This window comes from Schistocerca piceifrons, chromosome X (assembly GCF_021461385.2).
Source record: "Schistocerca piceifrons isolate TAMUIC-IGC-003096 chromosome X, iqSchPice1.1, whole genome shotgun sequence".
In the NCBI taxonomy this organism is placed as follows: domain Eukaryota; kingdom Metazoa; phylum Arthropoda; class Insecta; order Orthoptera; family Acrididae; genus Schistocerca; species Schistocerca piceifrons.
In genome coordinates, this window is record NC_060149.1 from 134,176,634 (window position 1) to 134,201,805 (window position 25,172).

A 25,172-nucleotide genomic window follows, 5' to 3' on the forward strand; every position below is an offset into this window, starting at 1 on the left:
CATACTGCATCGTCACCGCTTTCACCCGTTTCATGTGTCGCTACATCAGCAACTACATGGTGATGACTTTAATCATCGAGTGCAATTCTGTCAATGGACATTAACAGAGAATGCGTTGCAGCTCTACCTGTTTACCGATGAAGCGGGTTTCACAAACCACGGGGCAGTGAATCTAGGGAACATGCATTACTGGTCCGTGGACAACCCTCGCTGGCTCAGACAGGTAGAGCGACAGCGACCGTGGACTGTAAATGTATGGTGTGGAATCATTGGCGACCACCTCATTGGTCCTCATTTCATTGCAGGGGCCCAAACAGCTGCAACATACATCGCGTTTCTGCAGAATGATCTGCCAACGTTGCTCGAAAATGTCCCACTGGAAACGCGTCGAGGTATGTGGTATCAGCATGATGGTGCACCTGCACATTTCACAATTAACACTAGGCTGACCCTTGACAGGATGTTCGACGTGCGTTTCATAGGACATGGAGGACGCATAAATTGGCCAGCCCGTTCTCCTGATCTTACACCTCTGGGTTTCTTTCTGTGGGGTACGTTAAAGAAGACTGTGTACCGTGATGTGCCTACAACCCCAGAGGATATGAAACAACGTATTGTGGGAGCCTGCGGCGACATTACACCAGATGTAGTGCGACGTGTACGACATTCATTACGCCAGAGATTGCAATTGTGTGCAGCAAATGATGGCCACCACATTGAACATCTATTGGCCTGACATGTCGGGACACACTCTATTCCACTCCGTAATTGAAAACGGAAACCACGTGTGTACGTGTACCTCACCCCTCATGGTAATGTACATGTGCGTCAGTGAAAAAGACCAACAAAAAGGTGTTAGCATGTGGACGTAATGTGCTGTTCCAGTCTCTTCTGTACCTAAGGTTGCGACCGAACCGCCGAATCTTTCCATCAGTAAATGGGGTATGTTCTCAACTGACTCGGTTGTTTTAACCCCCTCCACTGACAGAATGACCCGCTTCCTACTTCCGTATGTATAAAGCCGTCACGGACTTGTAGCTGTCACGCCTTTGCTCTTACTGCTACGTATTTTAACCCTAAATAGCTCAGTCCTAATGGTAAGAGGTAGTAGTGGATTCACGTTATTAATCTTTGAATACAGCACAGCTGCCACAAGCTCAGCTCACTTTTACTCCACTCCTACCCTCGCCATTGCACCACATTAACTAGGTGCTACATGGACCTTGCTAAATTCACTTGCGTATACATTTTTGACCGTTACTCGCCAGTATTTACCTAATGATTAGTACACTCCTAACCGGACTATTTCCCAAAGAGCTGTGATGATTGAACGGGTTCGATCCACGGCCTACAGTGCCCTACAGTTCACACGGTAACACTGCCTACCTGACCCACTTAACTTGGTAGTGAGCTTATGTATCCAATCACCACTGCTAGCAGCAGTGGATAATCCTATCAGCACGACGAGAGCAGCAGACTTACCGTCGAATCCTCCTGAAAATACTTATAACTACGGTCGCCAGCTCTAAAGGAGCAAAAGAATAAATCAATTTTTTGGCTCGTTTCAAAGTGAAACAGCTTGAGTTGAATTTAAACTTAATTCTGAATATTACTATTTCTGATCATTCTAGGTGATTCTACAAAGCAAATACTCTCTCAATTTCTGTGAGTTGGCTTGGTAATTACCACCAAGACAATTTAAGCAACTTAGGTTAACAAACTTCTACCATTCAACTTATTTAATGATTTTGGATATTACTCTTTGGATAATTGCTATAGAATTAGTGACTTTACTTGAAAGGTTACTCAGAAAAATTTAAGTAACTATAAATGGGCGACACATTCTGGCGTGACCATTGCTCTTTTCAACATTCTTATACGCTAAAGTATTCTACACCCAAAAGAATTGTAAATGAAAGAGGCGATGGTGGCCTCAGTCTGATTTCACTACACTATGTTTCAGGTTACTACACTTTACAATGAACAACATGCGTCATAATTTTACTCATTACTATATTCTGTCCTCTGTACTTGCACAAAAGAAAACTGGTATTCTCCTTTTACATGTATACAAAGTTCGACTTAACAATTGCAAGCAGTCTTGCCTTGGGTAGACGTGTCGGTGCTGGTGGTGAGATGCATGTGGCTAACGCAGCTCTTCACGCCTCATGCCCTCAATGGCGGCTGGAACTACGAGCTGTAGCACTCGTATAAGCTACTGCACGTCCGCCATAAAATCTGGGCGCAGGAACTCTTACAATCAGCCCCAGTGGCATAGAGACGGCTTCGACAACCATTCGTCGCGTTCTACTCCACAAACGGCGACGATATTCTCCTCTTCGCTGTTGCACAATCACTTTTGCGTGAGCACAGTTATGCACGTCCGATCACGTCAACACTCCCCAGGCCATTCCTTTGTTCAGTCCCTGTGTCTCCAGCTACCTCTAGCTACGCTCGTATCACCAAGAGTGGGGGTGTTCCCCTACCACCTTTTCACCGAAATCATTTAGTATTTAAGAATATTTATATTTATTACCCTGGAGTTCATACCAGTCATAACAATTTACTACTAGCGCCTTATAACATTAAATCATACACTAATAACTTATAATTACCAAGAAAAAGTATACATTTGACTCCGAGCGCTTAGTGCATTGTCTGACAGGCAGCGCTAATTCCCAGTTTCGCCAATAGATGGCATCAGGGTGCACTCCCTGGCAGTCTCACACCAGCGCGCCCGTTTCCGACGCGCGGGCTCCAAATTACTGTCAGCCCACCATCATTTCAGTTCCGTTACACATGCCCCACTTCTTATTGAAGTATCTAACAGTGATAATTCAATAAGAAGTCTCTCCTATAATGAATCTGAAATTTTCGTTAAGCTTTTTACCAAGGGTTTTCCCTTTCTTACTGATACACCTCGGTACTTATATTACATATTTAAAATTAAACACCAATTCTTTCTATCTTTCCTGCTAAACATTACATAAATGATTTACATATATTCTTTCCAATTTTCTTACTTCTAAACACAGTACACTTTAAACATCTTTTTTTACAAAAATTTTAAATACACTTCTTTTATCTCAGGCAAGTAAAACACACGTTATGCGCCTATGACTTTATAGCCCGTCCATTTCACTTTACCTCCTCACTTTTCTACCTGTTCCACAACACTTATTTACACATCTATTAAGGCTTTCTTAGAAGCTCAGTCTTTCCCAGTCTGTTTAGTCTCTACTTAAACTAGAAGTTTCATTAGAATACTGCAACATATTTTAGTGAACATTTACCTTTCACATAGAACAAAAGAAACAAAACTATTTACATATTGGTTTACTTTAATATTTATTTATATATTTATTTTCAATCTGGTAGAATTCGTGGTTCATACCTTTTGAGATCCACTATGTTTCTACTCCCAGGCGTTTGCCTGTTAATGGGTACTCTAAATAATAAGCATTCACATTGGGTATGGACACTATTTTAAATGGTCCATTATATATATATTTAAATTTGCTGATCTCGTTATTAATTTCACTTGACTTTTCATGTGTTTTTACAAGAACGAGATCACCTATTTTGAATTCAGGATTCCTTACTTTTTCGTCATGACGACGAATTCTCGCATCTGCTTGTTTTCTCATCTTGTCTTTTAGTAAGTTCTTTTTACTATCATAATCTAATTCAACTCTATCTGGAAATTCTAGTAGGTCTTCTACTAGACTTTTACTTCTCGTCTTTTTCAGGATTTCTTCTGGAGTAAATCCAGTGCTCTCGTTTGTTAATGAATTCATGATTTCTTCGAATTCACTCACATACATGCCCCACTTCTTGTGGTTACTATGGCAATACGTCCTAAATAACCGACCTATCTCACGCATATATCTTTCTGCCGGATTGCTTGATGGGTGATAAGCTGAGATATTTACCACCTCTACATGTTTCTCAGTTATCCCATCCTTCCACATTTTTGAGCAAAACTGAACACCATTATCTGATAGTATTCTCTTTGGCTTCCCTACTTTCACAAAATAATCACACACCATTTTATCATACACAGCTCTGGCAGTAGCTTTTCTTAAGGGATATAGCTTTATATACTTTGAGAAAAGTTCAACTGCTACAAATATGTACACAAAACCCCCCATGGTTTTCGGTAATGGTCCAAAGATATCTACTGCTACTATTTCTAATACTTCATCGGGTTTTATTGATTGCATGGGCCCTTGATTAGTTGCATTTGTTACTTTCGCCTTTTGGCATAGATCACAAGATCTTATCCTCTGTGCTACCCTTCGTGCCATGTTGTTAAAGGTAATGCATTCATCTAACTTATCGGTACACTTCCGTGCACCACAATGGCCATATGCCAAGTGAACATAATTTATCAGCACTTCAGTGTGTTGTTCCGGCCAACATACTCTCCACTTCCCTGGATTATTTAATCTTTGAAGATACAGTACACCTTTATGTATTTTATATGAAGCCCTTATGTTAGTTGCGTCTGGATTGTCAAACTTGACCTTTACCGACTTGAGTGCATCATCACCACTTTGATATCTTCGCATATTCCGACATATTTCCCTAATTTTTTCTCTTCCTTCCGTTTTTTTTAAGTAATTCACCTCACAAACATCTTCCCTAATCTTTACACTTTCTAGTGTCTCACATCCTTCCGGTAATCTCGACAAAGCATCCGGTACTGCATGTTCTTTCCCTTTAACATACTTGATCTCTATATCAAATTGTTGTAAAAAAAACGCCCATCTGGTCAACCTGTTATGTAACAATCTGCAGTCCTTCAAAAATATTAAAGCTTTGTGGTCTGTATGGACCACAGTCTTATGTCCCCATAAGAAAAGTTGAAATTTCCTAAAACCCCATACTATAGCTAAAGCCTCCTTCTCTGAAACCGTATAGTTTCTTTCGTACTTAGACATGGTTCTACTCGCAAATGCTATTTGTCTATGAGTTTTTTCCCCATCTATCATTACCTCCTGAAATATGGATACTCCCAATCCATAATCTGAACTATCTGTTGCCATGTGGAATGGTTCACACAGGTCAGGGTGCCATAACTTTATGTTTTTAGCCAAATTGTCTTTTAGCTGGTTGAATGCTGTTTCACATTCCTCAGTCCACATATACACACTGTTCTTCTTAAGTAGGTTGTTCAGATGTGGGCTATTGAACACCTGATCATCCACATACTTACGATAAAAGGAACAAAGTCCTATAAACGACTTTAGTTGTTTTTTATTCTTGGGAGCCGGACAATTTCTTATTGCTTTGACTTTATTGGGATCCTTTTCAATTCCCTCTGGTGTTACTATGTGACCTAAAAACTTTATTTCTTTCTTCACAAACTCGCATTTTTTCAGGTTCAGGGTCATTCCTCCTTTAATTAAAGCTTTGAACACCCTGTCGCATAACTCCATGTGCTCTTTCCATGTCCTTGTAGCAATTAACAGATCATCTACATAAACCGTGATTAGCGAACTAAGTTCACTCCCTAAAATTTTGTCTAAAGCCTGAATGAACACTGAAACGGAAGTATTTAGGCCAAATGGTACCACTGTGAAATGGTAGCATTTGCTATTGAATAAAAATGCTGTGTACTTCCTAGACTCCTCACTTAATGGGATTTGCCAGTATCCTGCAGTTAGGTCTAAACTAGTCATGTACTTTACACCATTAAACTTCTGCAATAAAATATCTATGTTCTCTGGACGATCCAACTCCCTCTTCACTACTTTATTCAGAGTACGAGCATCTATCACTATTCGTACACTTCCATCCTTCTTACCTGCTATCACCAGTGGGTTATTACATGGGCTAGAACTCCGTTCAATGACCCCACATGAAACCATTTTATCTATTTCTTTTTGAACTGCTTCTTTCGTAGACAAGGGTACATTATATGGTGGTTTAAAGAAAGGTTCATGCTCCTCTACCTCCATGCAGTACTCATAATTTATCACTCGTCCCGGTTTGTCCGAAAATACCTCCTGATTTTCTTTCAGAATTTGCCATAGATCCTCCCTTTTGGTATCAGATAGTCCTTCCGTTTTTTCCACTACATTTCGAAGGAGTGTCTCCTTATTTCCATCTTCAACTATCTGCCTCACCAGAAACCAATCGAATTTTTGACCTATTCCTGAATCATGATCATCTCTAAATTCTACCCATCTCAGCTGGTTCTCTTCCACTACTCTAAATGATTCAAATGGTATTTCTAATACCGCACTATCAACTTTACAAACTATTATCCCTTTGTCACAATCTATAATTACTTTCTGTTTTATTAACCAGTCAATGCCTAAAATGATCTCGGCACTGAGCTCTGGAACTACTAAAAATGCATTCGAAAATTGCTTGTTTTTTATCTTAAATTCCATCATCACTTGATATTTAACAGGTTTACTACATTTCCCTGTCGCCCCTATCACTTTAACACCTGTTACTGGCATCATGACTACTCCTCGTTGCTCTTTGATCATCTCAAAAAATGCGTGCGAAATAGCACTTATTTGAGCACCCGTATCCAACAATACATATAAATCGTACCCACATACATTAATGGGCAGGATTGTTTGCATCCTATTGTCCTCTTTCATACTTTCTTTATCTTCCCATAATAAATCCTTTTCCACCGCCAAGTCTTGCCATATTATTTTTCCGGTTTTTATACTGACCATTCCATCTGGAGGTTTCTTTCTCCTTTTCATCCTAAATTCTTTCACCACTTTTTCCAATAGTCCTTCGTCTAGGCTCTTTAATGCCATCTCGTTCTCATTCGAATCTGTCATGCCTGAACTCTCGGTTGCGGGATCGGAAACTTCCTCTACTTCTTTTTCTCCCTGGATGCTTTCTGATGATTCTGACGATAATTCCTCCTCCTTAGAAATATGACATTCTTCGGATTCAAATAATTCTCGCAAATTATAATCCATTTCTCTATTTTCCCTTTGTTGGATAGTGCATTCGCCACTCTTACTTTCATTATTTTCCCCTACTAATGGAATTCCAGTCTCACTCAACTCATTTGCTTCAGTACTACAGGGATCACAACACTCTTTCTCTTGGTTAGATACACTTTCTCTAATTTCTCTAAAAGAATCTTCATCACAGTCATGTATTCTTGCTGTCACTAGGTACACATCATAATCGGTATGGCTCTCTAACACTGTCATATTCGGGTCCAAATTAATCACTTGAGTGGAAGATCTTTCTAATTGTGCTGGCTGGCTTTTGAGCTGATGTACATATTCTGCATACGAGGTAATTTCTGAATCGGCATGCGTCTCTGCACTATGCCTCTTTTTCTTATCCACCCTTTCCTCTTTAATTACTTCTCGATGCGATTCGTCGACTATTCGTACGAACCTTTTACCATAAGTCACATCACTCCTACCTTGCCCCTGCCTCTCTGCACAGTTGCCATCCCTACCGACAAACAACGCCTTCTCTGACTCTTCCTTCATCAATTCGTCACTCTGACCTCGAATTGTACTTATTTCATTCACGTGAGCCTTCACATCCGACCGATATTCTTTTCCTACTTCATTTCCCTTAATAATTCCTCCCTGCTCTCTCTCCTCTGTTTGTATCCCTGCATTATACTTCGCAAAGTTTCGTTTATGTAACTGCTCTTCAGGCGAACGACGCCCTATCCTACTATAGTACTGACTACTCCGATCTTCCCTATATTTGGGCCATTTCTTTCTTTCCGCGCGCGTTAGGCCCTTGACCTGCGCGGTATTTAGTTTTCCTGATTTTGATAATGCATCCCGTTTCCCTGATAGTGTCTTCTCCCTCGCTGAGAGTTACCTCCTCGACCTCTTCCTCTCATCATGTTAATTTGCGGTTCATTCCTACCACCTTTTACTATTCCATTCTGATTTCTGAAACCTCGAAACTCTCTAGTTTCACGCCACCTATCTTCATTCTCGATTTTTTCTAAAAATTCAGCGAATGTTCGATGAGTGCCTCCTACATAACGCTTTGAATCGTCAGGTAGCTTTTTCCACAACTCCCACACTATCTCCGATTCTGATCTACGATCTTTGAGATACTCCAAACGCTTGAACCATACTTCACAGTATTCTTTCATGAGCCCACGCCCATATTCTGGCATTCTGGCGACAACGAATTCTCTCCACAACTTATCTCTCTGTTGTGTGCTCCAGAATTCCTCAAGGAACTTTTCTTTGAAGTCTGTAAACTTCAAATTGTCGATATCCAAATTCAATCCCCAACGTTTAGCATGACCTGCTAAAGCGTCTATTACTAAATTAATTTTTTCTTTATCCAACATGTCTGTTGGTAAGACACGTTCACAATTTTTTATAAAATCCATTGGATGCCATCCACCTTCTTTCTTTTGAGGATCGTATTTTTCCTCCCTACTCAGTATTTCCGATTTTTGCATTACCAATGGGATACCACTACAGTTAAGAAACGTCTGATTCTGAACTTGCTGACTTAACAATTTTATCTCATTACGCAGTGTATTTTCATGCTCCTGCACACATGCATCAAAACTCAACATGGTATTGCGCAGTGTTTCAATATCAGCTGCCGTTTCTTTAACAATCTCTTTCTTCACAACTGGTACTATCACCTGTAATTTACTTTCAATTATCGGTTCTAATTTTTCACTAACCAAAGGTTCCACTGATTTCTCTATTCTCTGAATTTCGGTATCAAATCTTTTCTCTATTTCTGTGACTTTTCTCTGAACATTTGTTATTTCAGCCCTAATGCTATTTACTGATTTGTTTACCTCTGTGATACGTTGGCTTTGCGTATTCAAAATATCTAAATTGGCTTTTATTTTACCAGATAGGTTTTCCTCCAATTGGGATATATGACTAGCCATTTCTGCTTTCAAACTAGCATTCCCTTCTCGAATTTGCGCCATCATCCTATTTAACAAACTTGTTAATTCCATATCCTCTCTCTTGTGACTTGCATCCACAGATACATTGGGTTCACTTTTCACTACCTTTGGTTTCACTTCCCGTTCCTCCTGTCTTGTGGGTGTGGATTCATCTATAAGATTTTCCAACCCTACAACAGTATCTATGGTCCCTAACTCTGGGTCTGACCTTGTAATGTTTTTGTCTTGCTTGTTACTATTCGACTCCATCTTATGCTGCTGTATTTCGTGCCTAATAGAAATGTTTATTAAACCAAGTATTACTTGTTTAACTCCTACTATTGGACTTTCTTTTGCTGCTTTGCAGGTTGTCGTCTTGAACTTACCAATTGTGGTATATTTGTCTACAACAGAATTTTAAATTTAAAATTTTCATGAAACTACAAGTTTATATAAAACACTTTTATTGCAGCCATTATTCTACAAACTTGGTAAGTCCTGTCACGGTCGCCACATGCGACCGAACCGCCGAATCTTTCCATCAGTAAATGGGGTATGTTCTCAACTGACTCGGTTGTTTTAACCCCCTCCACTGACAGAATGACCCGCTTCCTACTTCCGTATGTATAAAGCCGATACGAACTTGTAGCTGTCACGCCTTTGCGCTTACTGCTACGTATTTTAACCCTAAATAGGTCAGTCCTAATGGTAAGAGGTAGTAGTGGATTCACGTTACTAATCTTTGAATACAGCACAGCTGCCACAAGCTCAGCTCACTTTTACTCCACTCCTACCCTCGCCATTGCACCACATTAACTAGGTGCTACATGGACCTTGCTAAATTCACTTGCGTATACATTTTTGACCGTTACTCGCCAGTATTTACCTAATGATTAGTACACTCCTAACCGGACTATTTCCCAAAGAGCTGTGATGATTGAACGGGTTCGATCCACGGCCTACAGTGCCCTACAGTTCACACGGTAACACTGCCTACCTGACCCACTTAACTTGGTAGTGAGCTTATGTATCCAATCACCACTGCTAGCAGCAGTGGATAATCCTATCAGCACGACGAGAGCAGCAGACTTACCGTCGAATCCTCCTGAAAATACTTATAACTACGGTCGCCAGCTCTGAAGGAGCAAAAGAATAAATCAATTTTTTGGCTCGTTTCAAAGTGAAACAGCTTGAGTTGAATTTAAACTTAATTCTGAATATTACTATTTCTGATCATTCTAGGTGATTCTACAAAGCAAATACTCTCTCAATTTCTGTGAGTTGGCTTGGTAATTACCACCAAGACAATTTAAGCAACTTAGGTTAACAAACTTCTACCCTTCAACTTATTTAACGATTTTGGATATTACTCTTTGGACAATTGCTATAGAATTAGTGACTTTACTTGAAAGGTTACTCCGAAAATTTAAGTAACTATAAATAGGCGACTCATTCTGGCATGACCATTGCTCTTTTCAACATTCTTATACGCTAAAGTATTCTACACCCAAAAGAATTGTAAATGAAAGAGGCGATGGTGGCCTCAGTCTGATTTCACTACACTATGTTTCAGGTTACTACACTTTACAATGAACAACATGCGTCATAATTTTACTCATTACTATATTCTGTCCTCTGCACTTGCACAAAAGAAAACTGGTATTCTCCTTTTACATGTATACAAAGTTCGACTTAACAATTGCAAGCAGTCTTGCCTTGGGTAGACGTGTCGGTGCTGGTGGTGAGATGCATGTGGCTAACGCAGCTCTTCACGCCTCATGCCCTCAATGGCGGCTGGAACTATGAGCTGTAGCACTCGTATAAGCTACTGCACGTCCGCCATAAAATCTGGGCGCAGGAACTCTTACAATCAGCCCCAGTGGCATAGAGACGGCTTCGACAACCATTCGTCGCGTTCTATTCCACAAACGGCGACGATATTCTCCTCTTCGCTGTTGCACAATCACTTTTGCGTGAGCACAGTTATGCACGTCCGATCACGTCAACACTCCCCAGGCCATTACATTGTTCAGTCCCTGTGTCTCCAGCTACCTCTAGCTATGCTCGTATCACCAAGAGTGGGGGTGTTCCCCTACCACCTTTTCACCGAAATCATTTAGTATTTAAGAATATTTATATTTATTACCCTGGAGTTCATACCAGTCATAATAATTTACTACTAGCGCCTTATAACATTAAATCATACACTAATAACTTATAATTACCAAGAAAAAGAATACATTTGACTCCGAGAGCTTAGTGCATTGTCTGACAGGCAGCGCTAATTCCCAGTTTCGCCAATAGATGGCATCAGGGTGCACTCCCTGGCAGTCTCACACCAGCGCGCCCGTTTCCGACGCGCGGGCTCCAAATTACTGTCAGCCCACCATCATTTCAGTTCCGTTACAAGGTCCATCACCGTTCCCTTTGGATCCCTACGTAATTCGGTGCTCTCCGATACACACGATCAAACAGCGGAGGAGTGGTACTCAAGCGTCAACTTTAGGTTACAATATCTCCGGATGTAATTAACATTTTACAATGCAGCAAACGGCACTGATTATGTATTTGCTTATATGTTTAGATGTGCTAACAAAACTAACGGGGTTCCATTTAAAAACACGTAGGTTTGTGTTAGAAAAAACATACTTCCGTGCATTTTTTTATGGTTTGTATTAACCAATTACACTAGCCCCTCTCTTCACGTTCGGTCTGTGGAATCGATTCGTCAGTATTTGATGTGTTTTACGAAATATATCCAGCGGTAATGTTAGGTGACTCACCCTGTATATATAAGGGGATGCATTAAGCATCTGCCCATCAGTAGAGGCTCAGATGCAATGCCGTATACTCTGACTATATAAGAACGACCGTCAGTGTCAAGTGTGAATTACTTGAATTACTTCCCACCAATTGATTTAAGCAATGGTGAATGAAGTATTGCGCTGATTAGTCTGGAGACTTACAACAGCATTCAGAGTGTCACAGAAGCTTCATCTGGAAATTAATGGTGGAACAGAAATTGTGGAAATAGTACCTGGTGCATACATATTGACGATTTAAACGAATTTTTAAAACAGTCTGGAGAAAGGCTTACACTTAAACCTAAAGTAAAGACAACCAGTTCAACGACTGACCTTAACCAGAAAGGATCAATAGGAAGGCTACTCTGTTTCACAAAACGACAGGTTTTGAAGACGGATCTTAATAAATTGTACAGGTCCAACCAGTCAATGGATGTGCTCCCTGTCAGTACAATCCGTGTCGACTGTAATATTGCAACAAATTCTTATCCCAGCAACAGATTGATTCACACAATTTACAGATTCTTCCCATCAGTGGGAACAGGGTATAAGGTCATTGAGACCCCTACCAACGCTATTTATCTCCCAGTAACAGTTTAGGCTTTATACTATCTGGAGCTGCGTATTGTCGATCAGGATAATCAACTTGTCGATTTTCTCGGAGAGGAAATCATTGTATGTCTACATCTAAACCAGAACCAGCAGCGACTTTGAACGTGCAGAGATCCAGAAGCGGCGGCGGCCTTCAGCCAGCCAGGACCTGATGAAGGCAGAGTCGAGAGCGTTTAACTTGCTGGCCTGGAAGCGCCAGCAGTCAGCTTTCACCCAGTCAGAGATCGCAGTGTCCCCGTATTGTCAAAAAGATAGGATGAGTGTGAGGTATAAAACCATAGTGCACAATGTGCAGTGTGGCACTTTACAGCAGAAGAGGAAGCTGATAACAAGTGCAAACTAGAAGTTTCTTAAATCAGTGGGTCTGAAGCCACCCAATGATGTCGTTCATTATAACTAGCCTGGTGGAATATAACTAGTGTATTATATGCCAGGAATACTTCCCACATAAACCTTATACATCAACCACATTTAAGAAGAATGATGAAATTATAATTGTCATCCAATACCAAGACGCTTTAACTCTCCCATGCAAGAGCTTCATATATCTTGATGGATCATTTACAAAAAGGCATGGTACTGCTATAGTGGCATAAAAACTTACACATAATGATTTAACGTTCCTGTTTTATGAGGTACGATATTAACTTAACAGGGTCGAGGTTGAATGTACACATAATGTAAGCGTAACATCAACTTTTAAAACATATGTCTCTGCTTCTCCCTCGGATTTGAACGATTTAGAAAATGCTGGATGGTTCACAGATGACCCAGTAGATAGAACAGTGGAAGAGTACAAGTGGTATACTGCGTGTATACCTTTCAAGTTGTTTATGGGATACTTTGAGGAATGCAACCGACTACAACTCATACATTCAAGGAGCTCAAAAGGAGAATAATAAAATGATGTGGAAAATGTCCCACATCACATTATCGGATCAACAGCATTTGGAGCCTTAAAAAGTTCTGAATGCTGATGTATTTCTACCGTTATCGTTCCATTCATGAGAGGTTTGCGAGTACCCAGTGCTACCGAATACAAACAGACAGACGAGTTTGTTAAAACCTCTGCTCAACTGGACACCCCCAGGTCAATCATACTTGCATTTCACACCAATAGAAGAGGGAATATAGCAAATTTTTCCACGAAATTTGATAATTGCAAGTTAAGTAATGCCAGAGTGTACCTGAACTCTGAATTCTACAATGCGCAAAGGAGGAACTAGATAGGTTGAGGAGGGTGAAGGGTGGTGGGGAATGGGAACTGGCAGTTGGCAAGAAGGTAGCGGTTATAAGCTAAGTGCTGACAAACTTATTCGTGCTCTGTAATACAGTTATTAAATTTAGTAGATTTCAGTGGTGTTGCGTGCCGTTTGTGGCGAAATAACGACTTAATAAACTGTTGTGATCGTTCGCTCGCTGTGTTTTATAGAGTTTTCACTGTGTTGAAGTCGTTTAGTAAATTTCGTGCTTTAGTTTTCAATTGACGTTTATTATTCTTTCTAGTGAAATATTTCAGTAAAATTTTCATTTAGTGTTTTAACTTCGGTTAGTGTTACAGTGGTCGTTTTAATTTTTTGGTTTTAGCTAATAATTTTGTGAAGTTTTGCTGGTATTGGTATCGGCTGTGTTGTAGCAGTATTAATAAAAGTAGCTGCTTTCTTAGTAGGCAGAGAATTTCGAGGCCATTATTGTTAGTTCTTAAATAGTTCTACTGGTGTAACTGAACTTTGGTAACGTAGACGTATAGTTTTTTTCAGTAACTGTAAAATTTTACCATGAGTGAAAAGTGTGGGCTCTGTCGTAGGTTTGTGAGTAGTGGATTACGGTGTGGGATTTATTCAAAGTATTTTCATTGGGGGGAATGCAGTGGGGAAGCCAGTGGTCATTTTAGGGAGATCCTCTCCTGGGAATATAGAATCTGTAGTAGAAACAAGTTAATAGAGGAGCAGGAGCGTAAGATCTGTGCCCTTCAGGTGCAGTTGCAATGCACAAAGGAGGAACTTGATAGGTTGAGGAGGGTGAAGGGTGGTGGGAAATGGGAACTGGCAGTTGGCAAGAAGGTAGCTAGGAAGAGGAAGTATTCAGACAGTTTTACTTTGCATACATGCAATAGACACGACCTACTGTCAGAGTTGAGTGGAGAGGAGCGTCGTGTAGCCGTAGATGTAGGTAACTTGCATCAGTCCTCAGCAATTAGGAGGCCTAGGTTAGTTGCAAAGTCTAGCAGAAAGAAGGTTCTGCTGCAAGGTAGTTCCCACGGTAGAGGTGTGGGCCAACAGTTGCAGGAAGTGTTGGGGAGTGAGTACCAGGTCACCCGCATTGTGAAGCCTAGTGCAGGGTTGGCTCAGGTGACTGAAAGCATAGGGGAGTTATGTAAGAATTTTGCGAAAGAGGATGAGGTAGTGATAGTGGGTGGAGCAGGGAACAGTCTCGACAGGGATGGGGAATATGATGTCAGTGGTGACTTGGTTAAGATAGCTACTCAAACTGGTGGCACTAATGTGCATTTCGTGCAACTGTTTCAGCGTCATGATCGGCCTCATCTTAATGCGGCTGTTAGGCGCGTTAATGTGGGGCTGGGGAGGGCACTGATGGCGGAGTGCATGGATCACATCTCCGTGGTGCCAGTTGGGTCTATCAGTAGATGGGGTTTCACTAGGCATGGCCTGCACCTCAATAGGTACGGGAAGGGGAGGCTGGCTAAGCTTATAGGTGACAGTGTAGTGGGTGGTGGTGGTGGTAGTGGTATCACTCATCGAAAAATTCCTGTAGTAGTTGGTGTTAGAGCTGCACCTTTTTTAGACTGAAGTCAGGTATACCTGCTTAAAGGAAGTGCCTCTAACTAAGGGCTCGCCTCGAGAGGATGTAATGCTTCCAAGTAGAGAAGGAATTAGCATATTTCATCAAAATATAAGAGGTATTAGAGATAAAGTTAGTGAACTGCTAATAGATGTTAACTCTGAAATTATTGGTATATCAGAGCACCACTTAAATAATTTGATAATTCAGAGGCTTGCTTTACCAGGCTACAGATTAGCTGGCTGTTTCTCAAGGAGTTCCTTGCGAGGTGGAGGAGTGGCTCTGTACGTAAAAAACAGTATTTCATTTGAGTCCATAGACGTATCACGACACTGCACTGAACAGATATTTGAAAGTTGTGCAGCATTAGTTGAATTTAGTGAAACTAAACTTCTAATTGCTGTTGTTTATAGATCCCCTAACTCCGACTTCAGAGCATTTTTGCTTAAGCTAGGGAGGGTTCTTGATTCACTTTCTAGGAAATACCAGAATGTAGTTATATTTGGTGACTTCAATATTAATTTTGTACACGACTGTGTAAGAAAAAGAATGTTGGTAGATCTCCTAAAGTCATATGATCTTATGCAAACTGTGTTTTTTCCAACTAGGGTGCAGGGGAACAGTAGCACAGTCATAGACAATATTTTTATTCATTCTTCATTTCTAGGTGGGCATTCTGTTAGTAAAAGGGTGAATGGCCTTTCAGAACATGATGCACAAATTTTAACACTAAAAGGTTTTTGTACTCAAACCAATGTCGTATTTAATTACAAACTATGTAGGAAAGTTAATCCAACAGCAATAGAGCGTTTTTCAAAACTTGTCAAGGAACAAGAGTGGCAAGATGTTTATAGTGCCAATAATATAGATGATAAATACAATGCTTTCCATAACACATTTCTCATGCTCTTTGAGAGTTGCTTTCCATTTGAACATTCTAAACGGGGTACTAGCAGTAATGGACAGCCCGGTTGGCTGACTACTGGGATAAGGATATCATGTAGAACAAAGCGGGAATTGTATCAAAATGTTAGAAGTAGTTACAATCAAGCTACAGTAGCCCATTATAAACAGTGTTGTAAGGTGCTTAAAAATGTTATTAGCTAGGCAAAAAGTATGTGGTACGCAAATAGAACAGCTAATTCACAGGATAAAATTAAAGCCATATGGTCAGTTGTGAAGGAAGTGTCTGGTCAGCAGCACAAGGTTGATGATATAAAGTCAGTTCGCAGTAATAATATTTCTGTTACTGATAAATCAGATATATGTACAGTATTTAACAACCATTTTCTGAGCATTGCTGGTGAATTAAATAAAAATTTAGTTTCTACAGGAAATCATATAAATTTCTTAGCAAATGCGTTTCCGAGATTGACGTCTGAAATAATCCTCTGTGATACAGCCAAGAGGGAGATTGAGTCAATAATTAAATCACTGAAGACTAAGGACTCTCGTGGTTATGATGGAGTGTCTAGTAGAATATTAAAGTACTGTGTTGCACATGTTAGCCCTGTATTTAGCCATATTTGTAATTTTTCCTTTGGGAATGGTCAGTTTCCTGAGCGATTAAAGTACTCAGTAGTAAAGCCGCTTTATAAGAAGGGAGAAAGGGATGATGTAGATAATTTTAGACCTATTTCTACGCCATCAGTGTTTGCAAAAGTTATCGAAAAGGCTGTGTATGTAAGGTTAATTGATCATTTTACATCACACGATTTGCTATCAAATGTACAGTTCGGCTTTAGAAGTCGTTTGACAACTGAAAATGCTATATCCTCTTTTCTCTGTGAGGTACTGGATGGGCTAAACAAAAAGTTTCGAACGCTTGGCGTATTTTTGATTTAACAAAGGCATTTGACTGTGTTGATCTCACAATATTGCTCCAGAAGTTGGACCATTACGGAATAAGGGGAGTAGCTCACAATTGGTTCACCCCCTACTTTAGCAACAGGCAGCAAAAGGTCATTATTCACAATGTTGATAACGGCTGTGATGTGGGATCTGAGTGGGGTACTGTCAAGTGGGGGGTGCCCGAGGGATCACTGTTGGGGCCGCTCCTGTTCCATATTTATATAAATGATATGCCCTCTAATATTATGGGTAACTCTAAAATATTTCTGTTTGCTGATGACACTAGCTTGGTAGTAAAGGATGTTGTGTGCAACGTTGACTCGGTTTCAAGTAGTGCAGTACATGACCTCAGTTCATGGCTTGTAGAAAATAAACTAACGTTAAATCACAGTAAGACTCAGTTTTTACAGTTTTTAACACACAATTCAACAAAACCTGATGTTTTAATCTCACAGAACGGGCGTATGATTAGTGAAACTGAACAGTTCAAATTCCTAGGTGTTCAGATAGATAGTAAGCTGTCGTGGAAAGCCCACGTTCAGGATCTTGTTCAAAGACTTAATACTGCCATTTTCACTATTCGAACGGTATCGAAAGTGAGTGATACTTCGACACGTAAATTAGTCTACTTTGCTTATTTTCATTCACTTATGCCGTATGGCATTACGTTTTGGGGTAACTCTTCCCATTCTAGAAGGATATTTTTGGCTCAGAAACGGGCGGTTCGGGCAATAAGTGGTGTGAGTTCACGAACCTCTTGTCGACCTCTGTTCACGAGTCTGGGTATTTTTACATTTGCCTCTCAATATGTATATTCCTTATTGTCGTTTCTTGTTACCAATATTAGTTTATTTCCAACAATAAGCAGCTTTCACTCGGTTAATACTCGGCAGAAATCAAACCTCCGTTTGGATCGGACTTCCTTAACTCTTGTGCAAAAAGCTGTGCAGTATACTGCTGCATCCATTTTCAATAAGCTGCGACTCGAATTCAAAAATCTTAGCAGTAATCCACGCGCTTTGAAATCGAAACTGAAGAGTTTCCTCATGGGTCACTCCTTCTATTCTGTCGAGGAGTTCCTTGAAAAATTAAGCTGATTCTCATTGTACGAGGGCAGTTCAATAAGTAATGCAACACATTTTTTTTCTCGGCTAATTTTGGTTGAAAAAACCGGAAATTTCTTGTGGAATATTTTCGAACATTCCCGCTTCGTCTCGCACAGTTTCATTGACTTCCGACAGGTGGCAGCGCTGTACGGAGCTGTTAAAATGGCGTCTGTAACGGATGTGCGTTGCAAACAACGGGCAGTGATCGAGTTTCTTTCGGCGGAAAACCAGGGCATCTCAGATATTCATAGGCGCCTGCAGAACGTCTACGGTGATCTGGCAGTGGACAAAAGCACGGTGAGTCGTTGGGCAAAGCGTGTGTCATCGCCGCAAGGTCAAGCAAGACTGTCTGATCTCCCGCGTGCGGGCCGGCCGTGCGCAGCTGTGACTCCTGCAATGGCGGAGCGTACGAACACACTCGTTCGAGATGATCGACGGATCACCATCAAACAACTCAGTGCTCAACTTGACATCTCTGTTGGTAGTGCTGTCACAATTGTTCAGCAGTTGGGATATTCAAAGGTTTGTTCCCGCTGGGTCCCTCGTTGTCTAACCGAACACCATAAAGAGCAAAGGAGAACCATCTGTGCGGAATTGCTTGCTCGTCATGTGGCTGAGGGTGACAATTTCTTGTCAAAGATTGTTACAGGCGATGAAACATGGGTTCATCACTTCGAACCTGAAACAAAACGGCAATCAATGGAGTGGCGCCACAACCACTCCCCTACCAAGAAAAAGTTTAAAGCCATACCCTCAGCCGGTAATGTCATGGTTACAGTCTTCTGGGACGCTGAAGGGGTTATTCTGTTCGATGTCCTTCCCCATGGTCAAACGATCAACTCTGAAGTGTATTGTGCTACTCTTCAGAAATTGAAGAAACGACTTCAGCGTGTTAGTAGGCACAAAAATCTGAACGAACTTCTCCTTCTTCATGACAACGCAAGACCTCACACAAGTCTTCGCACCCGAGAGGAGCTCACAAAACTTCAGTGGACTGTTCTTCCTCATGCACCCTACAGCCCCGATCTAGCACCGTCGGATTTCCATATGTTTGGCCCAATGAAGGACGCAATCCGTGGGAGGCACTACGCGGATGATGAAGAAGTTATTGATGCAGTACGACGTTGGCTCCGACATCGACCAGTGGAATGGTACCGTGCAGGCATACAGGCCCTCATTTCAAGGTGGCGTAAGGCCATAGCATTGAATGGAGATTACGTTGAAAAATAGTGTTGTGTAGCTAAAAGATTGGGGAATAACCTGGTGTATTTCAATGCTGAATAAAACAACCCCTGTTTCAGAAAAAAAATGTGTTGCATTACTTATTGAACTGCCCTCCTATAGCTGATAGCGTTTGCTTAAATTTATGGACTGATTTTCTTGCAGGTTCATGAACATTTATTTTTATCTGTTATTACTTTTATGTTGTAAGTTCATTTACTGACACGTTCCATGACCTTGGAGATTTGCTCCTCAATTTGGTCCTACGGAACTTGACGTGTAAATAAATAAATAAATACACCTGCAGTAGGATGAAAATCTGTACAGTCTAGCGTATGACATGTATGTAAGGTTCCGTGCTTCATACTATGAAGAGGATAGATGTCTATTGAGAGCACAGAATTCAAGGAGCTGTTACCAATCATCGTAATAGACTGCTCGAAACAGAACGAGATAATTAATTCTGGACCTATAGATGTACGAATTGAGTTTGAATCTTCAACAAATCTCCTGAAACACATTGCAACATATGCTCTAGTGACTGTGTGATTAACTACTACCTTCTCATTGGTATTTTGCAACGAGCTGTGTAAATGAACAGGTGCTTTGCCATATTCAGAGCATTCCGCAATGGCATCTCAAGGTGTGAACATCATAGGAGCCGCTCATGGTTTCTATGCTGATGAGCATAAATAGTTTATACTTAAAGACGTTGCGTTCATAGAGAACAAGGAATTCTCTGGATAAATAGAGACATTATCGGCAGACACTGCATCACTAAAGTTTTTCATGGATCTGAAGCGTGCTAAAACATGTTGGAGTGCAAAGTGATTAACACGTTTCGACCATGAAAATTCCTGGGTGATCCTGGCATACCCTATAAAGATATGGTAACGTCACTTCGATTATTCGACCACACGGATACTATCATCTACATAAAGGAGGAGAAGAAGATCTCATGGATGTTCAAGTTTTCCATTATTCACGACCTGGAGTTCTACCCCAGAAGAAGATGTGTGAAAATAGTGTTGTTTTGTCTGCTTATGAAAATGTAAAATTACTTTTAAGCTCGATGAGAAAAAAATCATTGTTTTTACCTCACAATATGTGTATGTTTCCTTTTACTGATTTCACCCTATTCCTCCCCTTTGACAATATACAGATTTGGCCAGATACTATGTCTGTGGTTTTCTTCAAGCACTGGAGATATAATTTTAGACATGTTTGCTATATGTCTTTGGAAGTAGACATGGTCATGCGTCTCCTCCTCCCATAAGCCAATTCGTGCTGCACGATAGGTGTAATCCCATGCAACAATTCTATGTATTTTGTTGTCTTCCGTCTTAAACTTCAACTTCTTCATAGCACTCATCTTCAGAAACGTCCACCCCGATAGGTGAGTGGTCAGCATGACAGATTGCCGTCCTACGGACCCAGGTTCGATTCCCAGCTGGGTTGGGAATTTTCTCCGCTGAGCGACTGGGTGTTGTGCTGTCTTCATCATCATTTCATCCCCATCCCGAGCGCAGGTCGCCCAATGTGGCGTCGAATCTAACAAGACCTGCACCAAGGTGGCCAGACCTGTCCCTTAAGGGGCCTCCCAGCCAATGACGCCAAACGCTCATTTCCATTTTTTTCCATCTTCAGAAAAACTAATGTCATTTGCTTCCTGCACGTCCTTTACATACATTTGTGAGGGTAGGAATTTGTGAAGTAACAACAAAGATATATGGTAACGAATTTCTTCATGTATTCAATTTACAAACATCAAATTTGATTTTTGAGATACAGTTCAGTTCTTGAGATACAATTCATTTCTTGAGGTACAGATCTGTGCTTGAGATACAATTAGACTCTGAATCTACACGCTATTACTAATAATAGAAAAAAAAAGAATCTCTCAACAGTAACGCTGTTTGAGAATATTTTTACAATTTTCCAGTAGCCCTGGATGACAATATTTTACATTTTTTTTATAAATTGCGCTAAAAAGTAATGCAGAGATTTTTTTTACTACAACTAAATTCCAGAGACCCAATAGATTGAACAATAATTCTGATGGACTGTGAGCTATATACACCAAAAAACTAATTGGTCTTAGACAGCTAGTGGCAGTTGAAAGCCAAAAACTATTCTGTTTACGTGACGCACATGGTGACTAGATATAGTGACGCATGTATACAGTACACATACGCTGTGTATGAATAAATAAATATTTAGATGATATATATTTGTTTATGCAACTTTACAATCTCTCTCTCTCTCTCTCTCTCTCTCTCACTCACTCATTCTCTCTCTCTCACTCAGTCGTAGTCCCCCACCCATCCTCTCACTACAAGTGAATAGTGTGAGTGTGGGAGAGTTTCAAACCTGTCATCACAAATGACCCTTTTATCGTCATCAGGCGACTGGCTGATGTTAGACTGCAGCACAGTGTGCACCTTGTGTCCTCTCGCTGGAATACTAGTTTGCCATACCATATGAGGCGACTATGGTGCAGCACCACGAACACCACTGTCCAGGCACTGCAAATAGTCTTTGAAAGAGAAGCTCTCTATGCTACTCGGCACACACCCTTAGTCCAGCTCCAGGTGGCACCTTACAATGTATGATACGCATGTATTTTTGATAGCAGACCTACAAATTCCACAATTGGCAGCTCGTATTTCATAAGGCCGGTAACCCTCTCGTTTTGTGGAACAATACAATAAGGATTATCGGCCATGTATAAGGATATGTCAAATTCATTACTGTGGTGCCTCATTACTTCAAATGGATTGCAGTTCTTCACCCAATAGATGAAGCTATCTCTATCCATATCAAGTAATTTAGGTTCTGCAAAATAAGTTTTTGCAAACTCATAATGAAAGTAGTAAATGTGGAGGTTCGATAGGTCTTGTATGCATATCTCCACATAAATAGGCTTCGTAAACTCTACTGCAGTATTCGCCATTTCCACAGCAACAATATTCTTATTGGATATGGTGGCCCATTTATAGTTTGGTCTGGCGATGCATTTTCTTGCGGCGTAACGCCTATCGCATTCGGTTCTAAGCAAAATTTCATGTCATTCTCTCAAATTCTCTACCGTTTTACCGAAGACTGAATTATTCATTAATTTATAAAAATCTATCTCAGCAGTCACACATTATGGTAGCTCTCTGTCTCGTATTCAAATCAATGTAGTCCTTCAACCAGGCGCATTGCTTGAAGGAGATAGTTTTCGTGATTCTAGCTGGCTCCATCTCCAAGGTGAGACACTAATGGAGATTATGGTGATGAATAATATATTTCCGCTTATTCCCCAGGGTTGTCATCAGTTTTATGGTGGAGCCTTTTCACGAAACTAGTTACTTTGGACACAGCGACAAATCAGCGTGCACATCATGCAAACTAATAGGTTATGTGAGTTTGGCCTCCACCACATACCCTGCATCAGAGTCAGCCGCCATACCCCCTTGATTTTTCCACATAATTCCTCGAATTCGTCTTTGTGCACCCATCGAAACTCACCAATCGGCAGTGATTCTTGCATGGCGCGCCCATATAAGTTATTCACATCCAGGAGCGTGATGTAATTCGAATCAAGGGATTAAACCTGTCACCAATCCATAGGTATTTCCCTTGGTATCCCCATGGACACATTGGCAAAGTCCCCATGGATCCCTTGCTCAAAGAAAAGAAGCATGTCAGCATCAATCAGTAATTCAATTCTGAATTTCGTTTTCTTGAGCATTGCGTCCCAAGACAACCTAGGTGCCATGAAATAAAAGGCAGGATCCAGAGAATATGTGGTCATACATAGACTCCAGAATTTCTCGAAAACATCATCAAGCAAGTGCATGTCTGTGTCCATGTAAAGCTGTGCATGTTCTCCTAAAGTGGCGATGCTGAATTTCCACCAGATATTCATGGCATGCTCATACTCTGCCTCCATTATGGCATCGCCTGTAAGGTTTCTGGAGAATGCAGTTACGTCGAGCAGCCTGGTTTCGTTGAGTTTTGCCATACTATCCAGATACTCATATGGGAAAACCCCCTTTCTAGTTACAAGTTGAAACTTTTTCTCGTCAGGATTGAGTGCTGTGCATATCTTCCTGAGGTAGAGTTTCAACAAGCTTCTGAAGTGGTGCCTGCATATAACATAGCGAGTCGAGGAAGTGGAGCATTATTCTTGGCGTCATTCGTTTGGAGAATGAAAGATATTTCTCAATGCTCTCAAGCAGGACACTGATGTGATTTTTTTCCCATCTGAAATCAGTCAAACGAAAATGAGTGTTAAACCTGCTCAAATTATTGAAGAAAACGGTTATGTCTTGGTAACTGATACTTCAAATTGGACATATTGTGAAGTACGCCAAAGAACTTCCCCGTACGGTGACAGTGTTCCCTATGAGGAGTTTACGCTTTTCTGTCCAATGGCAGCCCACAAATATTACAGTGAACCACGTTATTCTACAAATCTTCATTCTCTTTCGATTTGGTCACGGGAACATTGTGGCTGTAAAGCTTATCAACCTCCCATGAAAGTTTTTCAAGCTCAGCGAGAAGCCAAACCGCAGGATCATCCTTGACATAAGATTTGTAGCAGTTAAGACTTGAATCGTAGAACGATACAATTTGGTTCGCTGCAGCATATGGTAGGTGTTTTTCTGTGAAGGTAGCATGTGAGGCTGTGGGGGTCACCTTCAGAGCGGGTAACAGGACCGAGGAGCCATTCAAAGTCAGCGTACACCACAACCGTGCATTGCTCCTGATGGTTAGCATTTTTATTTTTTATTCCTCAGTAGGCATAATAACACATACCCGGTGCTTGGAAGCACAATCTACTAGATGTTCTGCTAAAAACTTATCTGAGGAAAAATAATTCAGACACCTTAAACAAATATGCTTTACACAATGATTGTTTGACAATTGTCAGGAAAGGAGTCGGGACATGCCTTTGATCCAAACATAATGATAATTGCGTTTATCCTTGTTTTTCTCATCGCCAAATAAGAGCATGTTTACATACATTTTATGCTCACCAGTAAATTTTGAGAAATGGAAGGGGCCGACGATTATACGCCACTTCTAATCATCTGATTTGCGTTTCTACAGCCCATAAACATGAACCGATACTCTGGTACTCTGAGCCTCAGATTTAAGTACGTCCTGGAAACTCGATACCATCAAAGTTATAACACTTATGAATGTCAAGGTATCTACCATATTGATAGGTGCACTCTGGATTCTCTTTAATTTTTCTTTCGCAAGCCAGGATTGATAATGGAAAACAGGTCTGATCCTTTTCATTTTTGATATTAATGTCTGCCTGCTTGTCTGCTATATCCATAGGAAGCTTGGTATAGCTGGACCCTCCATTTACTGGATCACAGACATATGTATGGTCGTCTAGGTGTAGTATTCAGTTTAGTGCTTTAGCTGACTCCCTAACTTCCATCTCGGAAAACCAGGCCATTATAGCTCTCAAGATGGATTCTTGATCTATGTGCTCCAGACTTCTCTATATGCCAATGGTGACGTTGGGCGGGGGGGGGGGGGGGCTGTTTCAACAGTTCGATGCACAATACTGCGCCGCTTTTAATGGCGGAATATATTGCAGACCATTAACGCCCTTGACAAGTTCCGCTTCCAAGACAGGAAGGCAAGTTCTTAGAAAATCAAAAGGATTGCAGTACCCTCCTGTTGCATTCCGTTTCTAGTGAACGAGATTTACTCCTCAAAGGCTTCTGCAATTACCAAGTATTCTAATTGTGGTACAGTGTGACTGATCTGATGTCCTTCACTAAAAGGTCGAGAGAGGGAACTGCTGCTAGCCACAGGATTACTACAGCTAATACTACTACAACTAGATGACAAAAGTGCTTGTGGTGAGGTGTTAAGGGGTAC

At 40.8% G+C, this 25,172-nt stretch overlaps 1 protein-coding gene across 1 annotated transcript in view; it reads right to left on the reverse strand.

The window, feature by feature from the left end:
* Positions 1-25,172, reverse strand: part of LOC124722216 — a 49,329-nt gene that overhangs the window by 19,716 nt on the left and 4,441 nt on the right. Inside the window, exons 3-4 of the mRNA XM_047247411.1 lie at positions 8,438-9,176; positions 6,699-7,625 (exon numbers count right to left, since the gene is read on the reverse strand). Coding sequence (XP_047103367.1) covers positions 6,699-7,625; positions 8,438-9,176 — 1,666 coding nt within the window. The remainder of the gene's footprint in view (positions 1-6,698; positions 7,626-8,437; positions 9,177-25,172) is intronic.